General features: G+C 48.3%; 1 protein-coding gene across 1 annotated transcript; it reads right to left on the reverse strand.

Moving 5' to 3' along the window:
- Window positions 1-22,902, reverse strand: Fam187b (family with sequence similarity 187 member B). The gene is given in 5 exon segments (XM_004659913.2): window positions 1-373; window positions 22,194-22,365; window positions 22,368-22,531; window positions 22,533-22,720; window positions 22,723-22,902. Coding segments are annotated over 5 exon segments (1,077 nt in total).
- Between the last annotated feature and the right edge of the window lie 2,626 nt (window positions 22,903-25,528).

Here is a 25,528-nt window from a genome sequence, read left to right on the forward strand (position 1 = left end):
TTATCTCACCAGTAGAAGACAATTGCTCTTTTTGCCCTGGGCGTGATGGAGGACCTTGAGCAGTGGCCCCACCAGGGCCAGAGCTGTGCCCATCAGCAGCATCAGTTTCAGCCCCTTGAGGACAGAGCTGGCCTTCTCTGGCTGCTGCCCCTGGGCCCCAAGCTTCCCATTCTGAGTCCACAGCATCTCTGGATTGGGCCTGGGATTGAACTGAGCCAACAGCTCCTGTTCCATGAAGCCTCTGTAAGTGGCCGTCCTGAAGACTCGTAGCAGCCGGCCGCTGGTGGATGGGTCGAGGGAGGTGCCGAAATTCCGGCCAGACAGCTGGCACTGCCATGTCACAACAGTGTTATTGGCTTCCCAGTGGACAGGCCTGGGTGGAAAGAGCACATGGCCAAGCCTCAAGGGCAGACAGCAGCAGTCCCCTCTACTGAGCTCTGGGCATCAGTTTCCAGGGCAGGCAAGGCAGGGCTGCAGGAGTTCTCAGCCACCTGCTCCTTACTGGCTGGGGGGCCTAGGCTAAGGCTGTCCGCTCCTTGAGAGTTCTTTCCACATCTGCAAATGGGAGTGTAGTTGTGGCACCCACCTCATCAGGTTATTAGGAGGATTTAGGAAGAAACTCCCACAGTGAAGAGCCTGCCCACTCCTGCACGGCCTCAGCTCCTTACTGACCCTGCTCGGCCACACTGGTATGTCTACAGCCATTACGCCTCGACGCCTCCATCCTGGATGTTCTCTCTGTCCACACCTCTCCCTCCTCTCCATTCAGTCTTGGCCCAAATGGCCCCTTCTCAGAGAAGCCTTTCCTGACTCCCTCTCTATCATTTCAGTCCCTTTGCCATTGATCCTTAGCACCATCCAAAATACTTAATGTCAGGCTAGGTGTGGTGGCACACACCAGTGAGCCCATCACTCAGGAGTATAGGAAGTAGGAACACAATATTGAGGCCACCTGTGCAACACAGAGAGGTCCTGTCTCAGAAAAATAAATTTATGGGCTGGAGTCATAGCTGTGGGTGAGGCATGTGGACCCATGTTTGAATCTCCAGGACCCACAAAAAGCCCGATGTGCTGTGCATCTGAAATTCCAGTGCTCCTGTGGCGAGGTGAAGGCAGATACAAGGAGAATTCTCAGCTGCTCGTGAGTCAGCTGGTGAGCTGGTGCTTGCAGACATGAAGAGCAGAGACCTTGTCTTAAACTCTCCAGGTTGTCCTCTGACCTCCACACAAGGGTCAGGGCATGCATGTACCCCCTCCCAGGAAAAAAAAAATATCATTAGTTAAAAATACTACATGAGCCAGGTGTGGTGGTGCATGCCTCTAATCCCAGCACTAGGGAGGCAGAATTAGAAGGATTACCATGAGTTCAAGGCCAGCCTGAGACTACATAGTGAATTCCAGATCAGCCTGGACTAGAATGAGACCCTACCTTCAAAAGCAAAAACAAACAAACAAACAAAACTACAGTTCTTGGCTGGGGAGATGATGGTTCAGTAGTTAAAGGTGTTTGCTTACAAAGCCTGTCAGCTTGAGTTCAATTCCCCAGTGCCTATGTGAAAAGCCAGATGGACAAAGTGGCACATCATCAGGAGTCTATTTGTAGTGGCTGGAAGCCCTGGTATGCCCATTCGTTCTCTTCTCTCTCCCTGTAATACATAATATTCACACACACACACACACAGTATTGTTCTACATGGGCAGGAGGGCTGGTCATTTTTTTCCTTCACTGTTTCCCATTGAGTGAATTGGACCAATAGCACGTTCGTGTGAGAGCAGAGGGGATTCTCACCATGTAACAAGGCCAATAATCACAAAAATAATGCTGACACCTCCAAGAACACATAACTGCTCGTTAGACCAGATCCTGTGCCCAGAACTTGATGTCTATTAACCCCCCTCAACAGCAGAGTGAACCCATGAGGCCCAGGCTGGCCAGAGCTCTGTCTTGATTTGGATCATGTCCACTCCAAATTCATATTCTTCTCTGTGCTGCAGAATGCAACCTTGCTTGGAAACTGGGTTATTACCAATATAATGTTATGCTGACACCATTGAGTTAAGGTGGGCCCTAGATCCAATAGTCTGGTGTCCTCATGGAGCAGAGACAGAGGCAGGAAGACAAGATGAAAACCAAGTAACGATGGTGGGGCTGTAGCTACAAGTAAAGGAAGGGCAGAGAGTCTCCGGCTACTATAAAGCGAGGTAAAGGCAGGAAATGGTTCTACCCAGCTCCTGAGAAAAAATGTAGCCCTCTCTACAGCTTGACTTCCAGCCTCCAGAATGATGAGAAAACATAGTTCTGTCATTTATTTTAAACACCCAGTTTGTGGGACTTTGTGCTGGCAGCCAGCTCTAGGAAACAAGAAGTTCCCTGTGGAAGTCCGCTTTCTCACTGTTGTAAAAACCACCTGAGAGGATTACCTCAGGAAGGGGGAGTTACTCAGTGCATGGTTTCCACCCAAGGTTGACCAGATCCATTGCTTCGGGCTTGAGACAAGATAGAACAGCTGGGCTGGAGAGATGGCTTAGCGGTTAAACACTTGCCTGTGAAGCCTAAGGACCCCGGTTCAAGACTCGATTCTCCAGGACCCACATTAGCCAGATGCACAAGGGGGCGCACGCTCTGGAGTTTGTTTGCAGTGGCCAGAGGCCCTGGCGTGCCCATTCTGTCTCTCTCTCTATCTGCCTCTTTCTCTCTCTCTGTCCATCGCTTTCAAATAAATAAAAATAAACAAAAAAAATTTAAAGATAGAACAGCTTGGTGGTGGAAGCATGTGGTGCCAGAGGCTCCTCTCCTCAGAGAAGCCACAAAGCAGAGAGAAGAGGGAAGGAGATGAGGACAACTCCATCTTTCCAGGGCACACCCCCAGGGATGTACTTCCTGCTAACTAACTAGACTCAAAACCTCCTGCCTTCTACCACCTCTCAATAATGCCATCAAATTATGAACACAGGGTTTTTCTTGGGAGGATGGGTTTGATTGCCATCAATTTATGAATCCATAACCTCACAGTGGCTAAAGCTACCTACACAAGGCCTGCCCAAGAGGAAGCAAGTGGGCTGGAGAGATGGCTTCACAGTTAAGGCGCTTGCCTGTGAAGCCCAAGGACCCAGGTTTGATTATAAGCCAGATGGACATGGTGGCACATATGTCTGGAGCCTTTGTTAGCAATGGCTAGAAGCTCTTTCACACTCATTCTATCCCTCTCTCTATCTCTCTCTTATAAATAAGTAAATTAAAAAAGTGATAGCATCAAAATAGAAGACTAGATGGAAAGAAGGGATTCAGTGGAGGGGGAGTTAAGGGAAGGGGAAAAGGGAGAGTGGTGGGAGAGGATTATGACCATGATATTTTGTTATATTTATGGAAGTTTGTTAATAAAATAGACTTTTTAAAACAATGAATCCATCAAGGGATTAATCCACTTATTAGGTCAGACACCTCAGGATCCAGTCACTTTCCAAAAGCTCATTGACTGGTAACAAGCTTTTAAAACATGGGCTTCTTGGGGGAGGGGGGCGCTGTTTATATCCAAACTATAACATTCTGCCCATCTTCCAATGGCTCATATTCCTCTCATAATGCAAAAGACACTCAGTTCATCTCTAAGGGTTCTCATAGTCTTAAGAGATCAAGTGTTCTCAAACACTCAAGTCTGGGGCTGGAGAGATGGCTTAGCAGTTAAGGTGCTTGCCTGCAAGCCTAAGGACCCATGTCCGACTCTCCAGATCCTACGCCAGACGCACAAAGGTGAGGCAAGAGCAAAGTTGCATGTGCCCACTAGGTGGTGCAAGCGACTGGAGTTTGATTTCAGTGGCTGAGGCCCTCCCTCTCCCTCTCCCTTCCCTCCCCTAAAACAAAAATTCAAGTCTGTAAGACTGCTAGAGGCTCTACCCATCCCCCTAGCTCCCACGCCACCAAGGGAACGCTATAACTTGACCTGGGATTCTGGAGCCATCTCCTGTTATAGTAACAGGCCTAGAGATAGGAAGCCACTCTAGCCGTACCCCAGACCATCACCCCAGGCCCCTCCCTCACGGAGCAGTTCCTCTCCTCCAGCAAGACTCTGTTTCCCTCTCGAACTCTGTTGTTCCCACCCCAGGTGCAAACACCCCCTTTCCCTTGGTGTTCCCCACCCAGATGCAAACACTTCCTTTCTCTTGGTCTTCCCCCCCCCCAGGTGCAAACACTTCCTTTCTCTTGGCGTTCCCCCCAGGTGCAAACACTTCCTTTCTCTTGGCTTCCCCCCCAGGTGCAAACACTTCCTTTCTCTTGGGTTTCCCCCCCAGGTGCAAACACTTCCTTTCTCTTGGGTTTCCCCCCCAGGTGCAAACACTTCCTTTCTCTTGGGTTTCCCCCCCAGGTGCAAACACTTCCTTTCTCTAGGCGTTCCCCCCCAGGTGCAAACACTTCCTTTCTCTAGGCGTTTCCCCCCCAGGTGCAAACACCCCCTTTCCCTTGGTGTTCCCCTCCCAGATGCAAACACTTCCTTTCTCTTGGTCTTCCCCCCCCCCCAGGTGCAAACACTTCGTTTCTCTTGGCTTCCCCCCCAGGTGCAAACACTTCCTTTCTCTTGGCTTCCCCCCCAGGTGCAAACACTTCCTTTCTCTTGGCTTCCCCCCCAGGTGCAAACACTTCCTTTCTCTTGGCGTTCCCCCCCAGGTGCAAACACTTCCTTTCTCTAGGCGTTCCCCCCCAGGTGCAAACACTTCCTTTCTCTTGGCTTCCCCCCCAGGTGCAAACACCTCCTTTCTCTTGGCGTTCCCCCCCAGGTGCAAACACTTCCTTTCTCTTGGCTTCCCCCCAGGTGCAAACACTTCCTTTCTCTTGGCGTTCCCTGCCAGGTGCAAACACTTCCTTTCTCTTGGCATTCCCCCCCCCCCCCAGGTGCAAACACTTCCTTTCTCTAGGCGTTCCCCCCCCAGGTGCAAACACTTCCTTTCTCTTGGCGTTCCCCCCCAGGTGCAAACACTTCCTTTCTCTTGGCGGTCCCCCCCCAGGTGCAAACACTTCCTTTCCCTTGGCGTTCCCCCCCAGGTGCAAACACTTCCTTTCTCTTGGCGTTCCCCCCCCAGGTGCAAACACTTCCTATCTCTTGGCTTCCCCCCCGGGTGCAAACACTTCCTTTCTCTTGGCTTCCCCCCCAGGTGCAAACACTTCCTTTCTCTTGGCTTCCCCCCCAGGTGCAAACACTTCCTTTCTCTTAGCGTTCCCCGCCAGGTGCAAACACTTCCTTTCTCTAGGCGTTTCCCCCCCCCCAGGTGCAAACACTTCCTTTCTCTTGGCGTTCCCCCCCCCCCCAGGTGCAAACACTTCCTTTCTCTTGGCTTCCCCCCCAGGTGCAAACACTTCCTTTCTCTTGGCTTCCCCCCCAGGTGCAAACACTTCCTTTCCCTTGGCGTTCCCCCCCAGGTGCAAACACTTCCTTTCTCTTGGCGTTCCCCCCCAGGTGCAAACACTTCCTTTCTCTTGGCGTTCCCCCCAGGTGCAAACACTTCCTTTCTCTTGGCTTCCCCCCCAGGTGCAAACACTTCCTTTCTCTTAGTGTTCCCCGCCAGGTGCAAACACTTCCTTTCTCTTGGCGTTCCCCCCCCCCCCAGGTGCAAACACTTCCTTTCTCTTGGCTTCCCCCCCAGGTGCAAACACTTCCTTTCTCTTGGCGTTCCCCCCCCAGGTGCAAACACTTCCTTTCTCTAGGCGTTCCCCCCCCCAGGTGCAAACACTTCCTTTCTCTTGGCGTTCCCCCCCCCCAGGTGCAAACACTTCCTTTCTCTTGGCGTTCCCCCCCAGGTGCAAACACTTCCTTTCTCTTGGCTTCCCCCCCAGGTGCAAACACTTCCTTTCTCTTGGCGTTCCCCCCCAGGTGCAAACACTTCCTTTCTCTAGGCGTTCCCCCCCCCCCAGGTGCAAACACTTCCTTTCTCTAGGCGTTCCCCCCAGGTGCAAACACTTCCTTTCTCTTGGGTTTCCCCCCCAGGTGCAAACACTTCCTTTCTCTTGGCGTTCCCCCCAGGTGCAAACACTTCCTTTCTCTTGGCGTTCCCCCCCAGGTGCAAACACTTCCTTTCTCTTGGCGTTCCCCCCAGGTGCAAACACTTCCTTTCTCTTGGGTTTCCCCCCCAGGTGCAAACACTTCCTTTCTCTTGGCGTTCCCCCCCAGGTGCAAACACTTCCTTTCTCTTGGCGTTCCCCCCAGGTGCAAACACTTCCTTTCTCTTGGCTTCCCCCCCAGGTGCAAACACTTCCTTTCTCTTGGGTTTCCCCCCCAGGTGCAAACACTTCCTTTCTCTTGGGTTTCCCCCCCAGGTGCAAACACTTCCTTTCTCTTGGGTTTCCCCCCCAGGTGCAAACACTTCCTTTCTCTAGGCGTTCCCCCCCAGGTGCAAACACTTCCTTTCTCTAGGCGTTTCCCCCCCAGGTGCAAACACCCCCTTTCCCTTGGTGTTCCCCTCCCAGATGCAAACACTTCCTTTCTCTTGGTCTTCCCCCCCCCCAGGTGCAAACACTTCGTTTCTCTGGGGTTTCCCCCCCAGGTGCAAACACTTCCTTTCTCTTGGTCTTCCCCCCAGGTGCAAACACTTCCTTTCTCTAGGCGTTTCCCCCCCAGGTGCAAACACCCCCTTTCCCTTGGTGTTCCCCTCCCAGATGCAAACACTTCCTTTCTCTTGGTCTTCCCCCCCCCCAGGTGCAAACACTTCGTTTCTCTGGGGTTTCCCCCCAGGTGCAAACACTTCCTTTCTCTTGGCTTCCCCCCCAGGTGCAAACACTTCCTTTCTCTTGGCTTCCCCCCCAGGTGCAAACACTTCCTTTCTCTTGGCGTTCCCCCCCAGGTGCAAACACTTCCTTTCTCTAGGCGTTCCCCCCCAGGTGCAAACACTTCCTTTCTCTTGGCTTCCCCCCCAGGTGCAAACACTTCCTTTCTCTTGGCGTTCCCCCCCAGGTGCAAACACTTCCTTTCTCTTGGCTTCCCCCCAGGTGCAAACACTTCCTTTCTCTTGGCGTTCCCTGCCAGGTGCAAACACTTCCTTTCTCTTGGCATTCCCCCCCCCCCCAGGTGCAAACACTTCCTTTCTCTAGGCGTTCCCCCCCCCAGGTGCAAACACTTCCTTTCTCTTGGCGTTCCCCCCCAGGTGCAAACACTTCCTTTCTCTTGGCGGTCCCCCCCCAGGTGCAAACACTTCCTTTCTCTTGGCGTTCCCCCCCAGGTGCAAACACTTCCTTTCTCTTGGCGTTCCCCCCCCAGGTGCAAACACTTCCTTTCTCTTGGCTTCCCCCCCAGGTGCAAACACTTCCTTTCTCTTGGCTTCCCCCCCAGGTGCAAACACTTCCTTTCTCTTGGCTTCCCCCCCAGGTGCAAACACTTCCTTTCTCTTAGCGTTCCCCGCCAGGTGCAAACACTTCCTTTCTCTTGGCGTTCCCCCCCCCCAGGTGCAAACACTTCCTTTCTCTTGGCTTCCCCCCCAGGTGCAAACACTTCCTTTCTCTTGGCTTCCCCCCCAGGTGCAAACACTTCCTTTCTCTTGGCGTTCCCCCCCCCAGGTGCAAACACTTCCTTTCTCTAGGCGTTCCCCCCCCCCAGGTGCAAACACTTCCTTTCTCTTGGCGTTCCCCCCCCCCAGGTGCAAACACTTCCTTTCTCTTGGCTTCCCCCCCAGGTGCAAACACTTCCTTTCTCTTGGCGTTCCCCCCCCCAGGTGCAAACACTTCCTTTCTCTAGGCGTTCCCCCCCCCCCCAGGTGCAAACACTTCCTTTCTCTAGGCGTTCCCCCCAGGTGCAAACACTTCCTTTCTCTTGGGTTTCCCCCCCAGGTGCAAACACTTCCTTTCTCTTGGCGTTCCCCCCAGGTGCAAACACTTCCTTTCTCTTGGGTTTCCCCCCCAGGTGCAAACACTTCCTTTCTCTTGGCGTTCCCCCCAGGTGCAAACACTTCCTTTCTCTTGGGTTTCCCCCCCAGGTGCAAACACTTCCTTTCTCTTGGCGTTCCCCCCCAGGTGCAAACACTTCCTTTCTCTTGGCTTCCCCCCCAGGTGCAAACACTTCCTTTCTCTTGGCGTTCCCCCCCCCAGGTGCAAACACTTCCTTTCTCTAGGCGTTCCCCCCCCCCCAGGTGCAAACACTTCCTTTCTCTAGGCGTTCCCCCCAGGTGCAAACACTTCCTTTCTCTTGGCGTTCCCCCCCAGGTGCAAACACTTCCTTTCTCTTGGCGTTCCCCCCCAGGTGCAAACACTTCCTTTCTCTTGGGTTTCCCCCCCAGGTGCAAACACTTCCTTTCTCTTGGCGTTCCCCCCCAGGTGCAAACACTTCCTTTCTCTTGGCGTTCCCCCACCAGGTGCAAACACTTCCTTTCTCTTGGCGTTCCCCCCCAGGTGCAAACACTTCCTTTCTCTTGGCGTTCCCCCCAGGTGCAAACACTTCCTTTCTCTAGGCGTTCCCCCCAGGTGCAAACACTTCCTTTCTCTTGGCGTTCCCCCCAGGTGCAAACACCTCCTTTCTCTTGGCGTTCCCCCCAGGTGCAAATACCCCCTTTCTCTCACTCTCCTTTCCTGTCTCTCTCCTTCTCACTTCCTCTCACTCTCTTGCTCTCTCCCTGGTGCAGATGCTCTCTCTCTCTCCTTTTTCTGTACTCTCTCCTCTTCCTCCTCTCCCCACTTCCCTCCTATTATGATAAACTGAAGAAAACTGCTTGTCTTGGTGATTCTACCTCCATCCAAAATCTAATAGATAAATGTCTCCTCTGAGACTGGACAAACTCTTAGCTGTGAACTTCCTGCTTAAGGTGCTTGTCTACAAAGCCAAAGGACCCAGGTCTGATTCCCCAATACCCATGTGAGGCCAGGTACACATTGTGGCACATATGTCTGGAGTTCATTTGCAGTGGTTGGAAGCCAGGTATGCCCATTAGCTCTCTATATCTGCCTCTCTCACTCTCTCTTAAATAAATAAATAAATAAAATTATTTTTAAAAAAATCATCCGGGTGTGGTGGCACATGCCTTTAATCCCAGCACTTGGAAGGCAAAGGTAGGAGGATCACCATGCCCAGCTTGAGACTACATAGTAAATTGCAGGTCAGCCTGAGCTAGAGTGAGACCCTATCTCAAAAAACCAAAAAAAAAAAAAAAAAAAAAAAAATTGTCCCATCCTTCCAAGGTACAGTGGCACAGAGTATTTACATCCCAAAGAACAGGAATACAGGCTAAGAAAGGACAGGACCAAAGCAAACCAAAATCCAGCAAGGCAAACTGTAAATGCTGAAGGTAAATGGCTCCGCATATGGGATCTAAGGGACGTGGGTGCATGATGTGAACTCCCAAGAGTTTGAGAGGCCCCTCTGGCCTTAGCACTCCATTGAGAGCATCTCCAGCTTCCTAGGAGTCTCCACTTATCTCTGGCTTCACTCTCAAGGGTTTCCAGCCATGATCTCATTGCCTGGCCTTCCAGGCTTTCTTTTGAAACATGGTGGAAGCGTCTACCACTCTAGAACTCCTGCACTCTTTGTGGCTACAAAGTCAGCACATGACCAGGATGCCAACAACAGAGGCATTAGCAGGGTCCTTTGGACCTTCAGCCACATTGGCTACTGAAAGGCCCAAACAGCTGAGCATAGTGAAATGAGTCCCAGGGAAATCACCTTCTAGCAGCCTTGTGCAAGCAGGGCGCCCTAACCTGGCTTCGTTTCAAGGGAGTCTTTCAAATGAGCTCACAATCTCACACCCGGTGTCTGCTGCTGGGTAGAGTCTGGCCAGCTCCTGCGATGCCCTCCAGGAGTCTGTCCTAGTGTCCCAGTGAAGTCTATTGCTTTCAAATGGTGCTAATCTCTTCAAAATCCATGCCTTTTATAGCCCCACCTTTCAAAAGGCTTTTCTGCCCAAACCACAAGTTTTAGGAATTGTTCTGCCCTGCTCCTTGCTCCCACTTATGACTCAAAGCAGCCAGCATGACTCTTGCCACACAGCTCAGGTGCTGGCCTATCCTAAAGTTCCCTGTCTAGTTTTGAATCAGACCATCACCTTTAAACTCAGCTTCACTCAAAGTCTTGGAGAATGAACAAAATGTGGCCATTTCTTACCAGAATGTAGCACACATGGACTCCAGTCCGGTCTCTGACGGGGTCTTCACTCACTCCTCCCTGAATCTTCGTAAGCACTGTCATTGTGTGCATGAGCTCTGGGAAGCAAGCCCTGAGGGCAACTCTGGGGTCTCCTATTTTTCTCCTTCTAGATGCATCAGGGGTGTCTCAGAGGCTCCCCAACTTCTTTGGCATTGCCCATCACAGTCCTACCCGCGCCTGCTCTCTGCTTACAACAATCCTGGCTTCGCCAGACTTTCCCCGCTTCTTTCGCCAGCCAGCTCCAGCAACTCTGAGCTGTACTGTCAGGAGGTCACAGCAACCTCCCACTCCTGCTACCAGCGGTCTGTGTCAGCCATCTTCTCACTGCTGTGACGGAGTACTTGAGAAAACAGGGGAGAAGGGTGTTTTAGCTCATGGTTTTAGGGTTTACAGTGTACAGCCAGGGCACACTGATGGTGGGCCCATGATGAAGCAAGAGCATCATGACAGAAGGCCATGCTGGAGCAGAATAGCTCCCCTCATGGCAGGCAAGAGAGAAGGGTCTGTGGTCAAGACATAGCCCCCAAGGAACCCCTTTCCCCCAGCAAATCCTTCCTCCAATTAGGCCTCTACTTCCTAAAGTTTCTGCCCCTTTCCAAGAATGCATCAGATTATGAATCCCTTAGTGGACTGCCCCACTGTTGAGGTCAGAGATTTCATGATTCACTCCCTTCCCAACAGCACCATCAGCTGGCAGCCAAGGCTTCAAGGAATGCACCTTTTGGAAGGACGCTTCTTACCTATGCCAACTATAAACCAGGAAGAGGAAGAGGAAGCCCGTAGAGTAAGCACAGGTCAAAGAGCAGCAGAGCTGGAGTCTGGTGCCCAAGCTGGGCCAATCCAGAGTCCAATACCAAAACCTCACAAGAAATGCCATTCCTAGACTTCTGGTTAAGTGTATCTGCAAAACTCAATTCATCTTATATAAATGATTTTTTTTTTCTCAGTTTCCCCAGTCCCAAACCTTTTCCTAAACTCCTCAGGCATGAGATTTCAAATGATTGTTCAGGCTTGATTTTCTGTTGTTAACTAATTTCATGAGTATTCACTGACCACTGTTAATCTAATTGAGGAACCAAGATGGGCAGAACATGAACGGAGGAATTTTGAGATCCTACAACCTAAGATATAGTACCATCTTTATTTTCCTAATAAATATATTTCTCTTTAAAAAAAATGCTGACGGGGCATGGTGGCACACGCCTTTAATCCCAGCACTCGGGAGGCAGAGGTAGGATCGCCCATGAATTTGAGGCTACCCTGAGATGACACAGTGAATTCCAGGTCAGCCCAAGCTTCAGTGAGACCCTACCTCAAAAACCCAAATAACAATAATAATAATAATAATAATAATAATAAAGTTAAATTAAAAGACAAGATGGGCTGGGGAGATGGCTTGCTTGCAAAGCCTCCTTGCCTAGGTTTAATTCCACAGGACCCATGTAAAGCCAGATGTACAAAATGGCACACGTGTCTAGAGTTTGTTTCTAGCAGCAAGAGGCCCTGGAGTGCTCATTCTCGCTCTCACATGCACATACATAAGTAAACATATTTATTATGAAGGCAAGAGACAAACAGTAAAAAAGCATGTAACACAGTGCCACATATAATCAATTTATGCCCCGCATAGGGTTATGTCCTACAGGCTTCCTAGGCTACTGACAACTTATTCTATAAGCCTCCAGTTATTACAGTTTTGTTTTTTTCAGGTAGGGTCTCACTCTAGCCCAGGCTGACCTGGAATTCACTATGTAGTCTCAGGGTCGCCTTGAACTCATGGCAATCCTCCTACCTCTGCCTCCCGAGTGCTGGGATTAAAGGTGTGGGCCACCTCGCCTGGCTGGTTATTACATATTTATTGGCTAGTTCATACATGACTTTGTTTGTTTGTTTGTTTAAAGCTACCTTATACTTCCACCTCTTTGGTTTATTTTGGTTTTCTAGGACAGGGCCTTACCATGTAACCCTGGCAGGCCTAGCCTTGGAGCATTTTTTTTTTTTAATTTGGCAGAGAAAGAGGGAGAGAGAGAGAGAATGGGCGCACCGGGGCCTCCAGCCACTGCAAATGAACTAGACACATGCGCCCCTTGTGCATCTGGCTAATGTGGGTCCTGGAGACTCGAACCTGGGTCTTTGGCTTTGCAGGCAAACGCCTTAACCACTAAGATATTCCTCTAGCCCGGGCCTGGAACTTTCTATGTAATCCAGGCTGGACTCGAATTTTGGCAATCCTCTTGCCTCTGCCTCCTGAATACTAGGATTACGAGTATGTACCACAGCCTCCGACCGAACACCACTTTATTTCGTACGACACCCATGTAATCCACAAGCTAAGGCTGATGATTCATGAGTGGTAAACTCACACCCCCCAGCTCCATAACTCCTGCTTTGTGCTTCCTTGCACTTAGGAGCTTTAGTCTGTCAGCACCCTGTGTGCAAATCATTTTATGCAGCAAAATCATCACACACACACACACACACACACACACACACACACAAGGCAACAACCCACATACTGCGGCATTGCCTGGACCACACAGAGGCTGCCTGTTACTGGTGCAGGCCCTGGAGCTGGAAGCCCTAGCTGGCTGCTGGCACCTCCCTGGGGATGTGCGATTGGGGAGACTGATCTCTCATCATTTGATGTGCATCTGTGAATGACAATAGATGCTCTGTGGTGTGGACTCTGGAGCTATACAAATCAGTGCCAATGGGCAGACAAATGACTACAACTGATGAGGATGTACACAAGAGCCGAGAAAGAGGGGCAGAGCGTGGGAGTGGCCAGAAGCCTGGGGCCACACCTCTAATTCCAACACTCAGGAGGGGGAAGCAGGCCGATGGCAAATTCTAGACCAGCATGGGCCACGTATTAAGATTCTGTTTCAGCCGGGCATGGTGGCACACGCCTTTAATCCCAGCACTTGGGAGGCAGAGGTAGGAGGATCACCATGAGTTCAAGGCCACCCTGAGACTACAGAGTTAATTCCAGGTCAGCCTGGACCAGAGTGAGACCCTACCTCAAAAAAAAAAAAAAGATTCTGTTTCAAAACAAAAACAAGCCACTGAGTGTAGTGGCGCATGCCTTTAATCCCAGCACTCAGGAGGCAGAAGTAGGAAGATCACTGTGAGTTCAAGGCCAATTTGGGACCACAGAGTGAGTTCCAGGTCGGTGTGGGCTAGGAAACCAAACAAACAAAAAAGTAAAAGGTGGGGACTGGGGAAACAGTTTAGTGGTTACAGCATTTGCCTGTGAAGCCTAAGGACCTGGGTTCAATCCCCAGGACCTACATAAGCCAGATGCACAAGGGGGCACATGTGTCTGCAGTTAGTATGCAGTGGCTAGAGGCCCTGGTGTGCCCATTCTCTCTTTCTCTCTATCTGTCTCTTTCTCTCTCATAAATAAATGAATAAAATATGTTTTAAAAAAGAAAAAGTATCCAAGGATTGGGGATTGTATGTAGCTTTGTGGCATAAAGCACTTCCCTAGTATGTGCATGTGCAAGGTCCTGGGATCTATCTAACCTGAGCACCATAGAAATATATATACATATATTGGTTTGTTGAGGTAAGGTCTCACTCTAGCTGAGGCTGACCTGGAATTCACTATGTAGTCTCAGGGTGGCCTCGAACTCACAGCAATTCTCCTACCTCTGCCTCCTGAGTGCTGGGATTAAAGGTGTGAGCCACCACGCCCGGCCATGAAAATATTTTTGTGGGGTTTAAAAATCTCTATAAAATTAAAATAACTGACAAGAAGATTGCTCCATATAGGAGAATATGTGGAGCAAAAGGCTGCTGCATTGTTGGGAATGGCATAAATGCAGTTATGTAATATTGACTCAAGAATTAAGGTTGATTCTGTGATGGTTAATTCCTGTCTCTTGGGCAGGTCTGTGAAGGCTTTTCCAGGTAGGATGAACTGAGGGAGGAAGTCCTACCCCAGAGTGTGCAGCCCTTCTAGGTGGTAGTCTACACACAGCAAGAGGTTCCAGGAAGAATCAGGGCCTTTGATTGGCTGCCCTTCTGCTTGGGCGCACATACATCTACCCTGTCAGTGCAGTCCTTCATGGACATTGAACCCAACTTCTTCAGTCTTCCAATATTGCTGGAGAACAGCGGGCTCTGCAGGAATCAGTCCTCCAGGCCTGCAGCACCACGTCCAGACTGCCAAGGCATCCAACCCTATAGACAGAGCAGCCACCAGGTTCTGACTCCCCAGCTGCAGACGGCCATTGTTGAACATCCAGCATGCATTGTGAAAGCCAATCTAACAAATGTCCTCTGTAACATAGATTCATTCTGTCTGTCCTGTTCTGGAGAACCCTGACTAATACAAATTTAAACAAGTTAATTCATGTATAACAAGGCAAAGGAGAGGGAATGGAGTAATAATAATAAATGACCTCAACATGAGAAAATAGCAAGAGAAAAAAATCCAACTGAAGCAAATATATATATGAAAATAATATATGAAATAATATATGAAAATATTTGTCCCTCTGCATGCTAATTAAAAAAAATAAAACAGGCTAGAGGGATGGCTTAGCAGTTAAGGCATTTGCCCGCAAAGCCAAAGGACTCAGGTTAATTCTCCAGGACCCATGTTAACCAGATGCACAAAGGGGCACATGCATCTAGAGTTTGTTTGCAGTCGCTGGAGGTCCTGGCATGCCCATTCTCTCTCTCTGTGTGTGTCAAATAAATAAATAAAAATATTAACGGGGTGTGGTGGCACACACCTTTAATCCCAGCACTCAGGAGGCAGAGGTAGGAGGATCACCGAGAGTTCAAGGCCACCCTGAGACTACATAGTGAATTCCAGGTCAGCCTGAGCTAGAGTGAGACTCTACCTTGAAAAACTAAAAATAATTAAAATAATAAAATAAAATATTAAAAAAAACAAGGGCTGGAGAGATAACTCAGTGGTTAAGGCATTTGCCTACAAAGCCTAATGACCTGAGTTTGATTCTCCAGTGCCCTGTAAAGCCAGATGCACAAAGTGGGGCCTACATCTGGAGTTTGTCTGCAGCACCTGGAGGTCTTACCATGCCCATTGTCTCTCTCTCTCAAATAAATGAAAATAGATTAAAAATTTTTAAATGACAATGATAATATTTCCATATATCTGAAAATCATGCAATATAATGTCTGCTAACCAATGTATCAAAAGAGAAACAATGGAAAAGACAAAGTATTTTAACTTCAAAAGATAACAATAGGGGACCAGGGAGATGGATCAGTAGATTAAGCACCCACATAAATGTCAGGTGGATGTGGCAACCCACCTATAATCCCAGCTCCTGAGAAGTGGCGGCAGTCTCCTCAGAGCAAGCTGGCTAGCTAGCCTAGCTGAATCAAGAGCCCTCAAGTGAGAGAGCCTACCTCAGTAAATAGGGTGGAGAGTGATTGAGAAAGGCTCCTGACATCAACCTCTGGCCTCCACACATACACACGGGCATGTACACCTGCACACACGTGAGCCACATGCATGTGAACACACATACACAACATGCATGCACACTACACCCACATATACACAAGCAAAGAAAAAAGATGACATACTTTATCAAAAAAAATCTTTTTAAAAATTTTTTTTAAAAAAAGGCTGGAGAGATGGCTGGGCAATTAAGGTACTTGCCTGCAAAATCAAAGGACCCAGGTTCAATTCCCCAGGACCCACATAAACCAGATGCACAAAATGACACATGCATCTGAAGTTCATTTACAGCAACTGAAGGCCCTGGTGTGCTCATTCTCTCCCTCCCTTTCTCTCTCTCTCTCTCTTTATCTCTCTGACAAATAATTTTTAAATTTTTATTAACATCTTCCAAGATTATAAAAAAAATATCCCATGGTAATTCCCTCCCTCCCCCCAACACTTTCCCTTTTGAAATTCCATTCTCCATCATATAAATAAAAAAAAAATCTTAAAAAATCTTGCTAGCCAGGTATAGTGACACACTCCTTTAATCCCAGCACCCAGGAGGCAGAGGTAGGAGGATCACTGTGCGTTCAAGACCACCCTAAGCTACTAAGTGAAATCCAGGTCAGCCTGGGCCAGAGTGAGACCCAGCTTTGCTCTTCAAGATTTTTTTGTTGTTTGTTTTTGGTTTTTTGAGGCAGGGTTTTTCTCTACCCCATACCGACCCCCAGAATTCACTATGTTGTCTCAGGCTGGCCTTGAACTCATTGTGATCCTCTTGTCTCTGCTCCTGAGTGCTGGGATTAAAGTTGGAAAATACTATCAGATATATCATTACTTACTGAAGATATAGCCAGGTGTGATAGATTGAAATCCCAGCACTCAGAAGGCTGAGGCAGGAGGATTGTAACTTTGAGCTTGGGGTATATGGTGTTTGAGGCCAGCCTGGGCCATCTACTGAGACTCTATCTCAAAGAAGAAAAAAAAAAGGAAGAAAAGAAAGAAGGGAGGGATAGCCAATAGCCCTATGCTGTGTCAAAAATTTGTGGCCCAAGTTATAGATCCATTTAGACATAGATGGCCTTCCTTCCTTGTACATCATTCATTATATGGATGACATTCTCCTGGCCGGATCTGATCCCACTGAACTCCTTATTTGCTCTCAAGAGCTTTCTAGGGCCCTTACTGGAGCTGGTCTTCAGATAGCTCCTGATAAAATTCAATTAAAACCCCCTTACTTATTTTTAGGCTTTGAACTTTTTCATAACAAAATTCTTTCACAAAAATTTCAACTTAAAACTAATCATCTAAAAACTTCAAATGATTTTCAAAAACTCATAGGAGATATCAATTGGCTCAGGCCTTATCTTAAGCTAACTACTGGAGAGCTTAAACCCTTGTTTGACATCCTCAAAGGAGACCCCGACCCTGCCTCAGGCTGCTCATTAACAGCCCCCCCCCCCCGCCCCAGAGGCTCTGAAGATAGTAGAGGCCGCAATTCTGAGCCAAAGGGTCACTTTTATCTCTTATGAGAAGCCTCTTCTCCTGGTCATTTGTGCCACTGGCTTTACACCCACTGGGGTGTTCTGGAAGGAGGGGCCCCTCTTCTGGGTCCATTTACCCGCCTCGCCACCCAAAGTCCTTACCCCTTACACCTCATGGGTGGCAGAATTAATAAAAATTGGATGTGACCAAAGCAGAAAAATATTTGATAAAGACCCTGATAAAATCTTTCTACCCTATTCCACTACCCAAATGCAGTGGTTAATACAAAATGATGACGACTGGGCAATGTCTTGCACCTCTTTTCAGGGATCCCTTGATAACCACTACCCTGCTGACAAGCTTCTCCAATTTCTGAGAATTCAACCATTTGTTTTTTCTACATTGACCTCCCCTGACCCCTTTCCCATGCTCCCCTAGTTTTCACTGATGGCTCCTCTAATGGAGTGGCAGCCTTCACTGTAAACAATCAAACCACTTCCCTACAATCCCCATTCCACTCTGCTCAACTGATGGAACTTTTTGCTGTTTTACAAGTTTTTCAACAACTTCCAAATACCCCCTTTATATGATAGTGCTTATATTGCTCAATCCATCCCCCTGTTAGAAACTGTGCCATACATAAAACCCACCACAAACGCTACCCCTCTGTTTTTCTCCATCCAGCAATGCATACATTCTAGGCAACACCCTTTTTATATAGGCCATATTTGTGCTCATTCTGGACTCCCTGGGCCTCTAGCCACAGGCAGTGCCATAACTGACAAAGCCACCCAATTTGCCTTTCTTTTTAAGCTCGATCCTGTGGCCCAGGCTAAAGCAGCTCACTCTGTACATCACCTTAATGCTCAAACCTTGTGTCTTCTTTTTAAAATCACTAGGGAGGGCTGGAGAGATGGCTTAGCGGTTAAGCGCTTGCCTGTGAAGCCTAAGGACCCCGGTTCGAGGCTCGGCTCCCCAGGTCCCACGTTAGCCAGATGCACAAGGGGGCGCACGCGTCTGGAGTTCGTTTGCAGAGGCTGGAAGCCCTGGCGCGCCCATTCTCTCTCCCTCTCCCTCTATCTGTCTCTCTCTCTGTGTCTGTTGCTCTCAAATAAATAAATTAAAAAATTTAAAAAAAAATCACTAGGGAACAAGCTTGCCAGATAGTCAAACAATGCACAAACTGTGTCACCCTCCTACTTGCCCCCCACTTGGGCATAAACCCTGGAGGTTTAATTCCCAATGAGGTCTGGCAAATGGATGTACACATGTTCCCTCATTTGGTAATCTTAAGTACCTCCATGTTACTGTGGATACCTTTAGTGGATTCATTTTTGCCAGTCTCCATGCTGGAGAAGCTTCAAAAAATGTCATTGCTCATGTGCTCAATTGCCTTGGTGTCATGAGAAAGCCTCAGATTATTAAAACTGATAATGGTCCTGGATATACTGGAAAAAAATTCCAAAATTTCTGTAATTAATTACAAATTAAACATATTACAGGCATACCATACAATCCCCAGGCTCAAGGAATTATTGAGCAAGCCCATCAAACTATTAAACATACCCTCCAAAAATTAAAAACGGGGTATTTATGTCCCATAACAGGCTCCCCAAGAAACATCCTTCATTATGCCTTGTTTGTCCTAAACTTTTTTTTTAAATTTTTTGTTCATTTTTATTTATTTATTTGAGAGCGACAGACAGAGAAAGAGGCAGAGAGAGAGAGAGAGAAAGAGAGAAAGAATGGGCACACCAGGGCCTCCAGCCACTGCAAATGAACTCCAGACGCGTGTGCCCCCTTGTGCATCTGGCTAACGTGGGTCCTGGGGAATAAAGCCTCGAACCGGGGTCCTTAGGCTTCACAGTCAAGCGCTTAACAGCTAAGCCATCTCTCTAGCCCATGTCCTAAACTTTTTAACCCTTGATACTGAGGGAAATTCAGCTGCTGATCGCTTTTGGCACACAAACACAAAAAATACCTTCACCAAAGCTATGTGGAAAGATCCTTTGACTCTAAAATGGAAAGGCCCAGACCCAGTCCTTATTTGGGGTCGTGGATCAGTTTGTGTGTTCGATACTCAAAATGATGCTGCATGATGGCTACCAGAACGTTTGGTCAAACAAATCAGTGAGCCTAGAAGTTCTCAGTAATGTACGCCCAAGAACACCCTGCTCCTGAGGCAACTCCCTCTTTTCTCCTCCAGGTTTCCAATACCCAAGATTCAAGATGAAAACGACTGACCCCCAACATCTTCTACTCCTCTGCCCCTTGTTGCCCATCATTCCCCTAACTACCACTCTCATTCTTCAGTGGGAATTTCATGTAAAGGAGTGCCCCATCAAATAGTATTACACTACCCTTATCGGATCAAGGCATTGCCACTGAAGATCTACCACCTGCAGCGGCCACTCTCCCTTGATCATGCATTCTGTACTTGTTTACTATGCTACTGTCCTCTACACCTCTGCTATTGCTGCGGTCTACCTGTCTTATGACCAAATAGCTACCCCTCCTTTAGGAGCTGCATAGGATCCAGACCTATGCATATCAGCTCACAATAAAGTGAGTGCGATATGGTCACCAACATGGGTGTGAGGCAAAGCACCGCAGGGGAAGGTCCCTTTCTGACCGCTTCTGGATTCCCTGAGAGAAAAACCTGACTTGCATGGAGGTTGGTACCATAACTGTTATCACATAGGCCCTGCCTGTCCTCCCCAAAAGGTACCAAGGCCAAGATTGTGGGAAAAAGACATCCCACGGGAAGAGTGAGGTCACTACTCCCCCAGTTGGTTAATGCCCACGGCTGCATTGTGGGCCTCCCCCTCTTTTCGTATAAAAGAAGGGAGGAGATGTTGGGAGCTATGAGCTTAACCTCGGCCATGTTGACAGAAACTGCCATATAGCAAGTTAAGTTTGGTTTTTTTTCCAGAAAACATAATTATTTATTCAGCCAGTATCTTGTAAGGTAACCATCATGAGAGATTTGAAATATGTTATAAATACAATTTACTATGTATAGTATATGATTGCAAGTGTATGATTTTGGTATAATTAGGATGAATGCTATTTCTTTGTTTTAATTTACGTAAGTACATAAATACTGATAATAACATAACATTATCCCACTAGGCATGGTAGCACATGCTTTTAATTCCAGCACTCAGGAGGTTGAAGTAGGAGTATTGCTGTGAGTTCAAGGCCAGCTTGGGACTATCAAGTGAGTTTCAGTTTAGTCCGGGCTAGAGTGAGAACTTTTGAAAGAGCCACGCCCGCACCCCCCCCCACACACACATACACCCCACAAACTCATCAGAACATTACAATTTTGTTGTAATTTAATTCTGGAGATTTAACACTAGGTGACCTTGGTAAACTTGATTAATGTCCCTTTGTTTAAGTTTGCTCATAGAAAATAGAAAACCAAAGATTGACACAGAATATTTCTCAGGTCCAGATCCTTCTGTAAATTCCTGGTGCATGTGTTTTTATTTTTATTTATAGATTGGCAGCTCTGTGTGATAGGAAAAGCCTATGGCTCAATGGGGTTAAATGATTAACCCAGGTCCCCCGGGGAGTAAGGGACTGACCTGGCAGTCTGCAGTTTTAAGATTGCAAGGCCGGTGTGTTTTCTGACATTTAGAGTCCTGCTCTGGTTGGTAATCTAAACGTACAAATATCAACACACAGCTCATTGGAAGCAGAGTCCTTCAATGATCACAGGAACCTTGGATTACTCTCTTCAAGGAGTTAGTCTGCTTCTGTGAGCAGGGTCTGAGCTATTTCCACTGTCTTGTTGACTTGCTTTGTTTTGAAAAAGGAATGCTGCATCTAGCAAGTTAAGTTTCTATCTCCTCATCTAAGTACTCAGTTACCAGAAATGAAGAAATCATATGCTTGGATGATACCCCCGCCGTGCTGCTGGTAACTGATAAAGAAACAGAGAGATTAGCCAGTAACTCTGTGATCTTTGGCCTGATTACATTCCCTTCTCCCTACAACCTTATATAAACCTACATGTAAGAATAAACTCTCGAGGCCTTGACCAGAAACTCGGCTTGGTCTCCTTCCTTGTGTCTGTTTGCCTCTTCCCATTCAGGTTAACTTCCCTCGGGTCCTTGTTCAACTCCCCGCTGGCTGGGGCAGCCAGATGCACAAAGGGGCACATACATGTGGAATTCATTTGCAGAGTTAGAGGTCTTGGTGTTTCCATTCTCTCTGTTTGTCCCTCTTCTCTCTCTCCGCTTGCAAATAAATAAATTAAAATGTCTTAAAAAAAAAAAAAAAAAGGAGCTGGGCATGGTGGTGCATGCCTTTAATCCCAGCACTCAGGAGGTAGAGGTAGGAGGATTGCCATGAGTTTGAGGCCACCATGAGACTACATAGTGAAAGGGTGTAATAACCTATGTACCCATCAACAAATGAATGGATAAAGAAAATATGATGTATCATATGCAATGGAATTTTACTCAGTCATAAAGAAGTACAAAACTACATCATTTGGAGGGATATAGATGGAATGGAGATCACATTTAGCAAAATAAAAACTCAGAAGGACAAACATGCTTTCTCTCATATGTGGAATCTAGATTTTTATGTGTGTGACATGGAAATAGAAGAGGGATGATTTGGGAAGAGGTGACAGAGGACAAGAGAAGTGAATGGGAGATGAACACCATTGAAGAACATAATAACGAGACCCATTATTTTTATAGAATTAACTTATGTCAATAACTTTCAACTAAAAAAGAAAAGGTATAAATCACCATGGAATTGGTACATGGACAGATGGACAAACCACGTCCATCAGGTCCAGTCAGGAGACAGGAACCATCCCATCGGCCATGTTGGCAGGAGTCTTGGCCTAAAAGTCTAGGCCTCGAACTTTTACACTTGAATCACAGATGCTTGTGTGGACAGGGCTGGGTCTTTTTAAGTCACAACTTTGTTCTCAAAATCATCTGCCCAGGACCCACTTAGGAGGGAATTACTGCATGAATGTATACAAACAAGCCTGTGACTATAACCCTCTTCATCGGTGGTGGCACAAACCAACCATGAAGGTCTATGGGGTGGGAGAAAAGGCCCAGTTTCCTACTGGGTCCCTAGCACAGCGGGACGTAAGAAACAACACCTTGGCGAGGCCACAGGAAGGTTGGTTGTCCTGTTACCTGTAAATGGAAGCCAAGGAGCAGATGAGCCACCTATCCCTGGTGAACTGGCTGAGCTGGTGAAAGTCATAGACAAAATATGGCTGGTTGGTTTCCTTGGCGGAGTCACAGGGGAACAGATAAGCTTCCACTTGGAGGTCAGGTCTCAGGCAGCTATAGGCCACTTTCTCAGATAGAGCCAGCAGGCCATGTGTCTTTCCAGGGCCATCTCCATGTAGCAGTAGCCCAGGCGGCTGTGCTCTCCCGGCTTGCCACAGTGGTTACGGTCTTGCCAGGGTTCCCACTGAGCAAAGATGTGCACCTTGCCACTCAGACTCAGGGTCTCATTTTCTAGGGGCTTTGTGAGTGATGCGCAGTGTGGTGACATACTGGAAATCAATCTCATCCTCTGCGATGCGGGCAGTGTTGTCATCCAGACAGCAATAGAGCCCTGTCTGGGAGGGCTGAGGGCTGAGGCTGATCAGCAGCAGGCTGCCCCCAGGCAGGGTTTTTATGTTAGGTGTTGACTTGAGCAGGAAGAGATCTTCCCCCCACCCCCATTCCAGGAGGAAGAGAAATACCAGTGGGCCCTGTGGAAGCTATGCTCCAGGACAATGTCATTGTCTGACAGCAGAGCATGCCTGCAGACATTCCTGTAGGGACTGCTGATTAGCATCTGGGCCCACACAGTGGGGAAAGAAAGGTTAACCATCCACAGAGGGGCCAGCATGGCTGACCGAGACAGCACAAGGAACCTCAGAACCTCACTGGGCACCGTGAAGTCACCCACAGAACTCGAGGGTCAGCCCTGGGCACTGTGATGAGCTGTGGGCCAGTGTGCTCCCTGGACAGCACACAGTTTGGTTCATGCTGTCAAATGGCTGGTTATGTAGGGCATAAACCACAAATGCACCCAGGAGCTGCCCAGGAAACGAAATGAGTGGGCTTAAGTCCGAATAAGTGGACTCAAGTAAGTTATTTATCCTAAGAGGCTGGGGAGGTGGCTCAGGGGTAAAGTGCTTGCTGTGCGAGTATGAGGACCTGAGTTTGGATCCCCAGCCCCCCATAAGAGAATGGATGTAGTAGTGCATGTGCCTGAAATTCCAGTGCTAGGGAGGTGGACACAGAAGGGTCCCCAGGGCTTGTTGGCTAGCTAGTTCAACAGAGTTGGTGAGCTCTGAGCCTGGCGTGGGGGCCCACACCTTTAGACCCAGCACTCAGGAGGCAGAGGTAGGAGGATCACTGAGAGTTCAAGGCCACCCTGACACTACATAGTGAATTCCAGGTCAGCCTGTGCTAGAGTGAGGCCCTACCTCCAAAAACAAAACAGGCTGGAAAGATGGCTTAGCAGTTAAGGCATTTGCCTGCAAAGCCTAAGGACCCATGTTCGACTCTCCAGGTCCCATGTAAGAATTGGTGAGCTCTAAATTTAGTGAGAGGTCTTATCTCAAAAAAAATAAGAAAGATGGGGCTAGAGAGATGGCTTAGCGGTCAAGGCATTTGCCAGTAAAGCCAAAGGATCCCAGTTTGATTCTCCAGGACCCACATAAGCCAGATGCAAGGGGGCACATGCATCTGGAGTTCGTTTGCAGTGGCTGGTGGCTCTGGCACACCTATTCTCTCTTTCCTGCTTTCTTTCTCTCTGCCCCTTTCTCTCTCTCAAATAAATAAATAAAATATATTTTTAAAAAATAAGGAAGAAAGCCGGGCGTGGTGGCACAAGCCTTTAATCCCAGCACTCGAGAGGCAGAAGTAGGAGGATCGCCATGAGTATGAGGCCACCCTGAGACTCCTTAGTGAATTCCAGGTCAGCCTGGCTACAGTGAGACCCTACCTCAAAAAAAAAAAAAAAGGAAGACAGTGACTGAAGAAGACACCCAATGTTGACTTCTGGTTTCCACATGCATGTACACGTGTACATGCACGTGTACACGCATATGAACACAACACACACACTAAATAAGTTCACTTACCCTACACATAACCAGTATACACTAATGTTATGATTTGAATCTGAAATGATCCCCATGAGCTCATGTGTTAGTCACTTGGTGCCCAGTTAGTGACCCTATTTTTAGTAGCACTAGAAGTCTTCAGAGGTGGGCCTGGGTGGAGGAAGTAGGTACTGGGCACAGGTCCCTGGGGTTGGACCCTCCTGTTTCTTTGCTTCCTGGCTGCCATGAAGTGAGCAGCTTTGCTCCACCTTCTGCCATGATTCTGTCTCACTGCAAGCCCAGAAACGATGTGGCTGCAGCCACCCAACCAGTAGTGGAAACCTGACCCCATGAGCCAAAGCAAATCTCTCATTCTTTCAAACAGTTTTGGCTAAGTATGTGTCACAGTGACAAATGGCTGACACAGATAAAAGGAGGGGAACAAAGTGGCTTCATCCCATGAGAAACAAGAAGGGGAGACATGCAAAAAAAAATTTATAAAGAAGGGGAGACATGCAGAACTGCCTGGTCTGTACCATCCCATCTCAGTGTGTGTGTGGTGTGTGCGCATATGTGCATGGGGGCCAGAGGTCAGGGTCGTGTGTCATCTTAACTTGTTCTCCACCTATTTATTGAGACAGGGTCTCCCACCTAACCTAGAGCTCACCATTCAGCTAGTCTTGCTAGTCAAAAAGGATCCACTTGTTTCTGCCTGGAACGCAAGGAGTGTGACACTGGGACAGGTACTGGGGTTACAGCATGAGCCACTGAGCCCGGCTCTTGTGTGGGGTCTGCGAATCTGCACTCAGGTCCTCGCAGCTTGTGGGGCTTGTGTCTCACTGACTCAGCCATCTTCCCGGGCCAGGATCCTTCTCCTTATGCAAATAATGGATTTAGTTTCTTGTCTTCCTATTGGTCCCTCTTGTCAAGGATCTTCCCTTCATCTGCAGGAGTGTAAGTATCCCTCTATTTGGTCTGCTTGATGTCCAGTCTGCTAGTCTGCTTGACATAGGGCCGCCTCCTCCATCGCCTCCTATGTGCACTCTGGGAGGGAGGGGAAGCAAGCTCTTTCCTCAAGTGAGTCTGGCAGCAGGATGCCCCTTCCGCCACCTCCCTAGTTCCCAGATGTCCCTCCTCACAGCCCAGGAGGGCAGATGCAGGCTCCGCGTGTGCGCCACTTGATTTCATTGACAAAGGCTCCAGAAGAGAGCAAAGACAAGCACAAAGAAGTGGGAGTTTGTTCATGACCGTAGAGGTAGGACCAGGGTGACTGGGGGCTTATGGAGTGTGTGTGTGGGGGGGGTGCTAAAATGATAGGTCTGTCAGGAAACTGTTAGCCACAGTGAGAAAGTAAAGACAGGAGCCGAAATAAAAAGGGATGTGGGCTGGAGAGATGGCTTAGTGGTTAAGGCCCTTCCTGCG

This window comes from Jaculus jaculus, chromosome 7 (assembly GCF_020740685.1).
Source record: "Jaculus jaculus isolate mJacJac1 chromosome 7, mJacJac1.mat.Y.cur, whole genome shotgun sequence".
Classification (NCBI taxonomy): Eukaryota; Metazoa; Chordata; class Mammalia; order Rodentia; family Dipodidae; genus Jaculus; species Jaculus jaculus.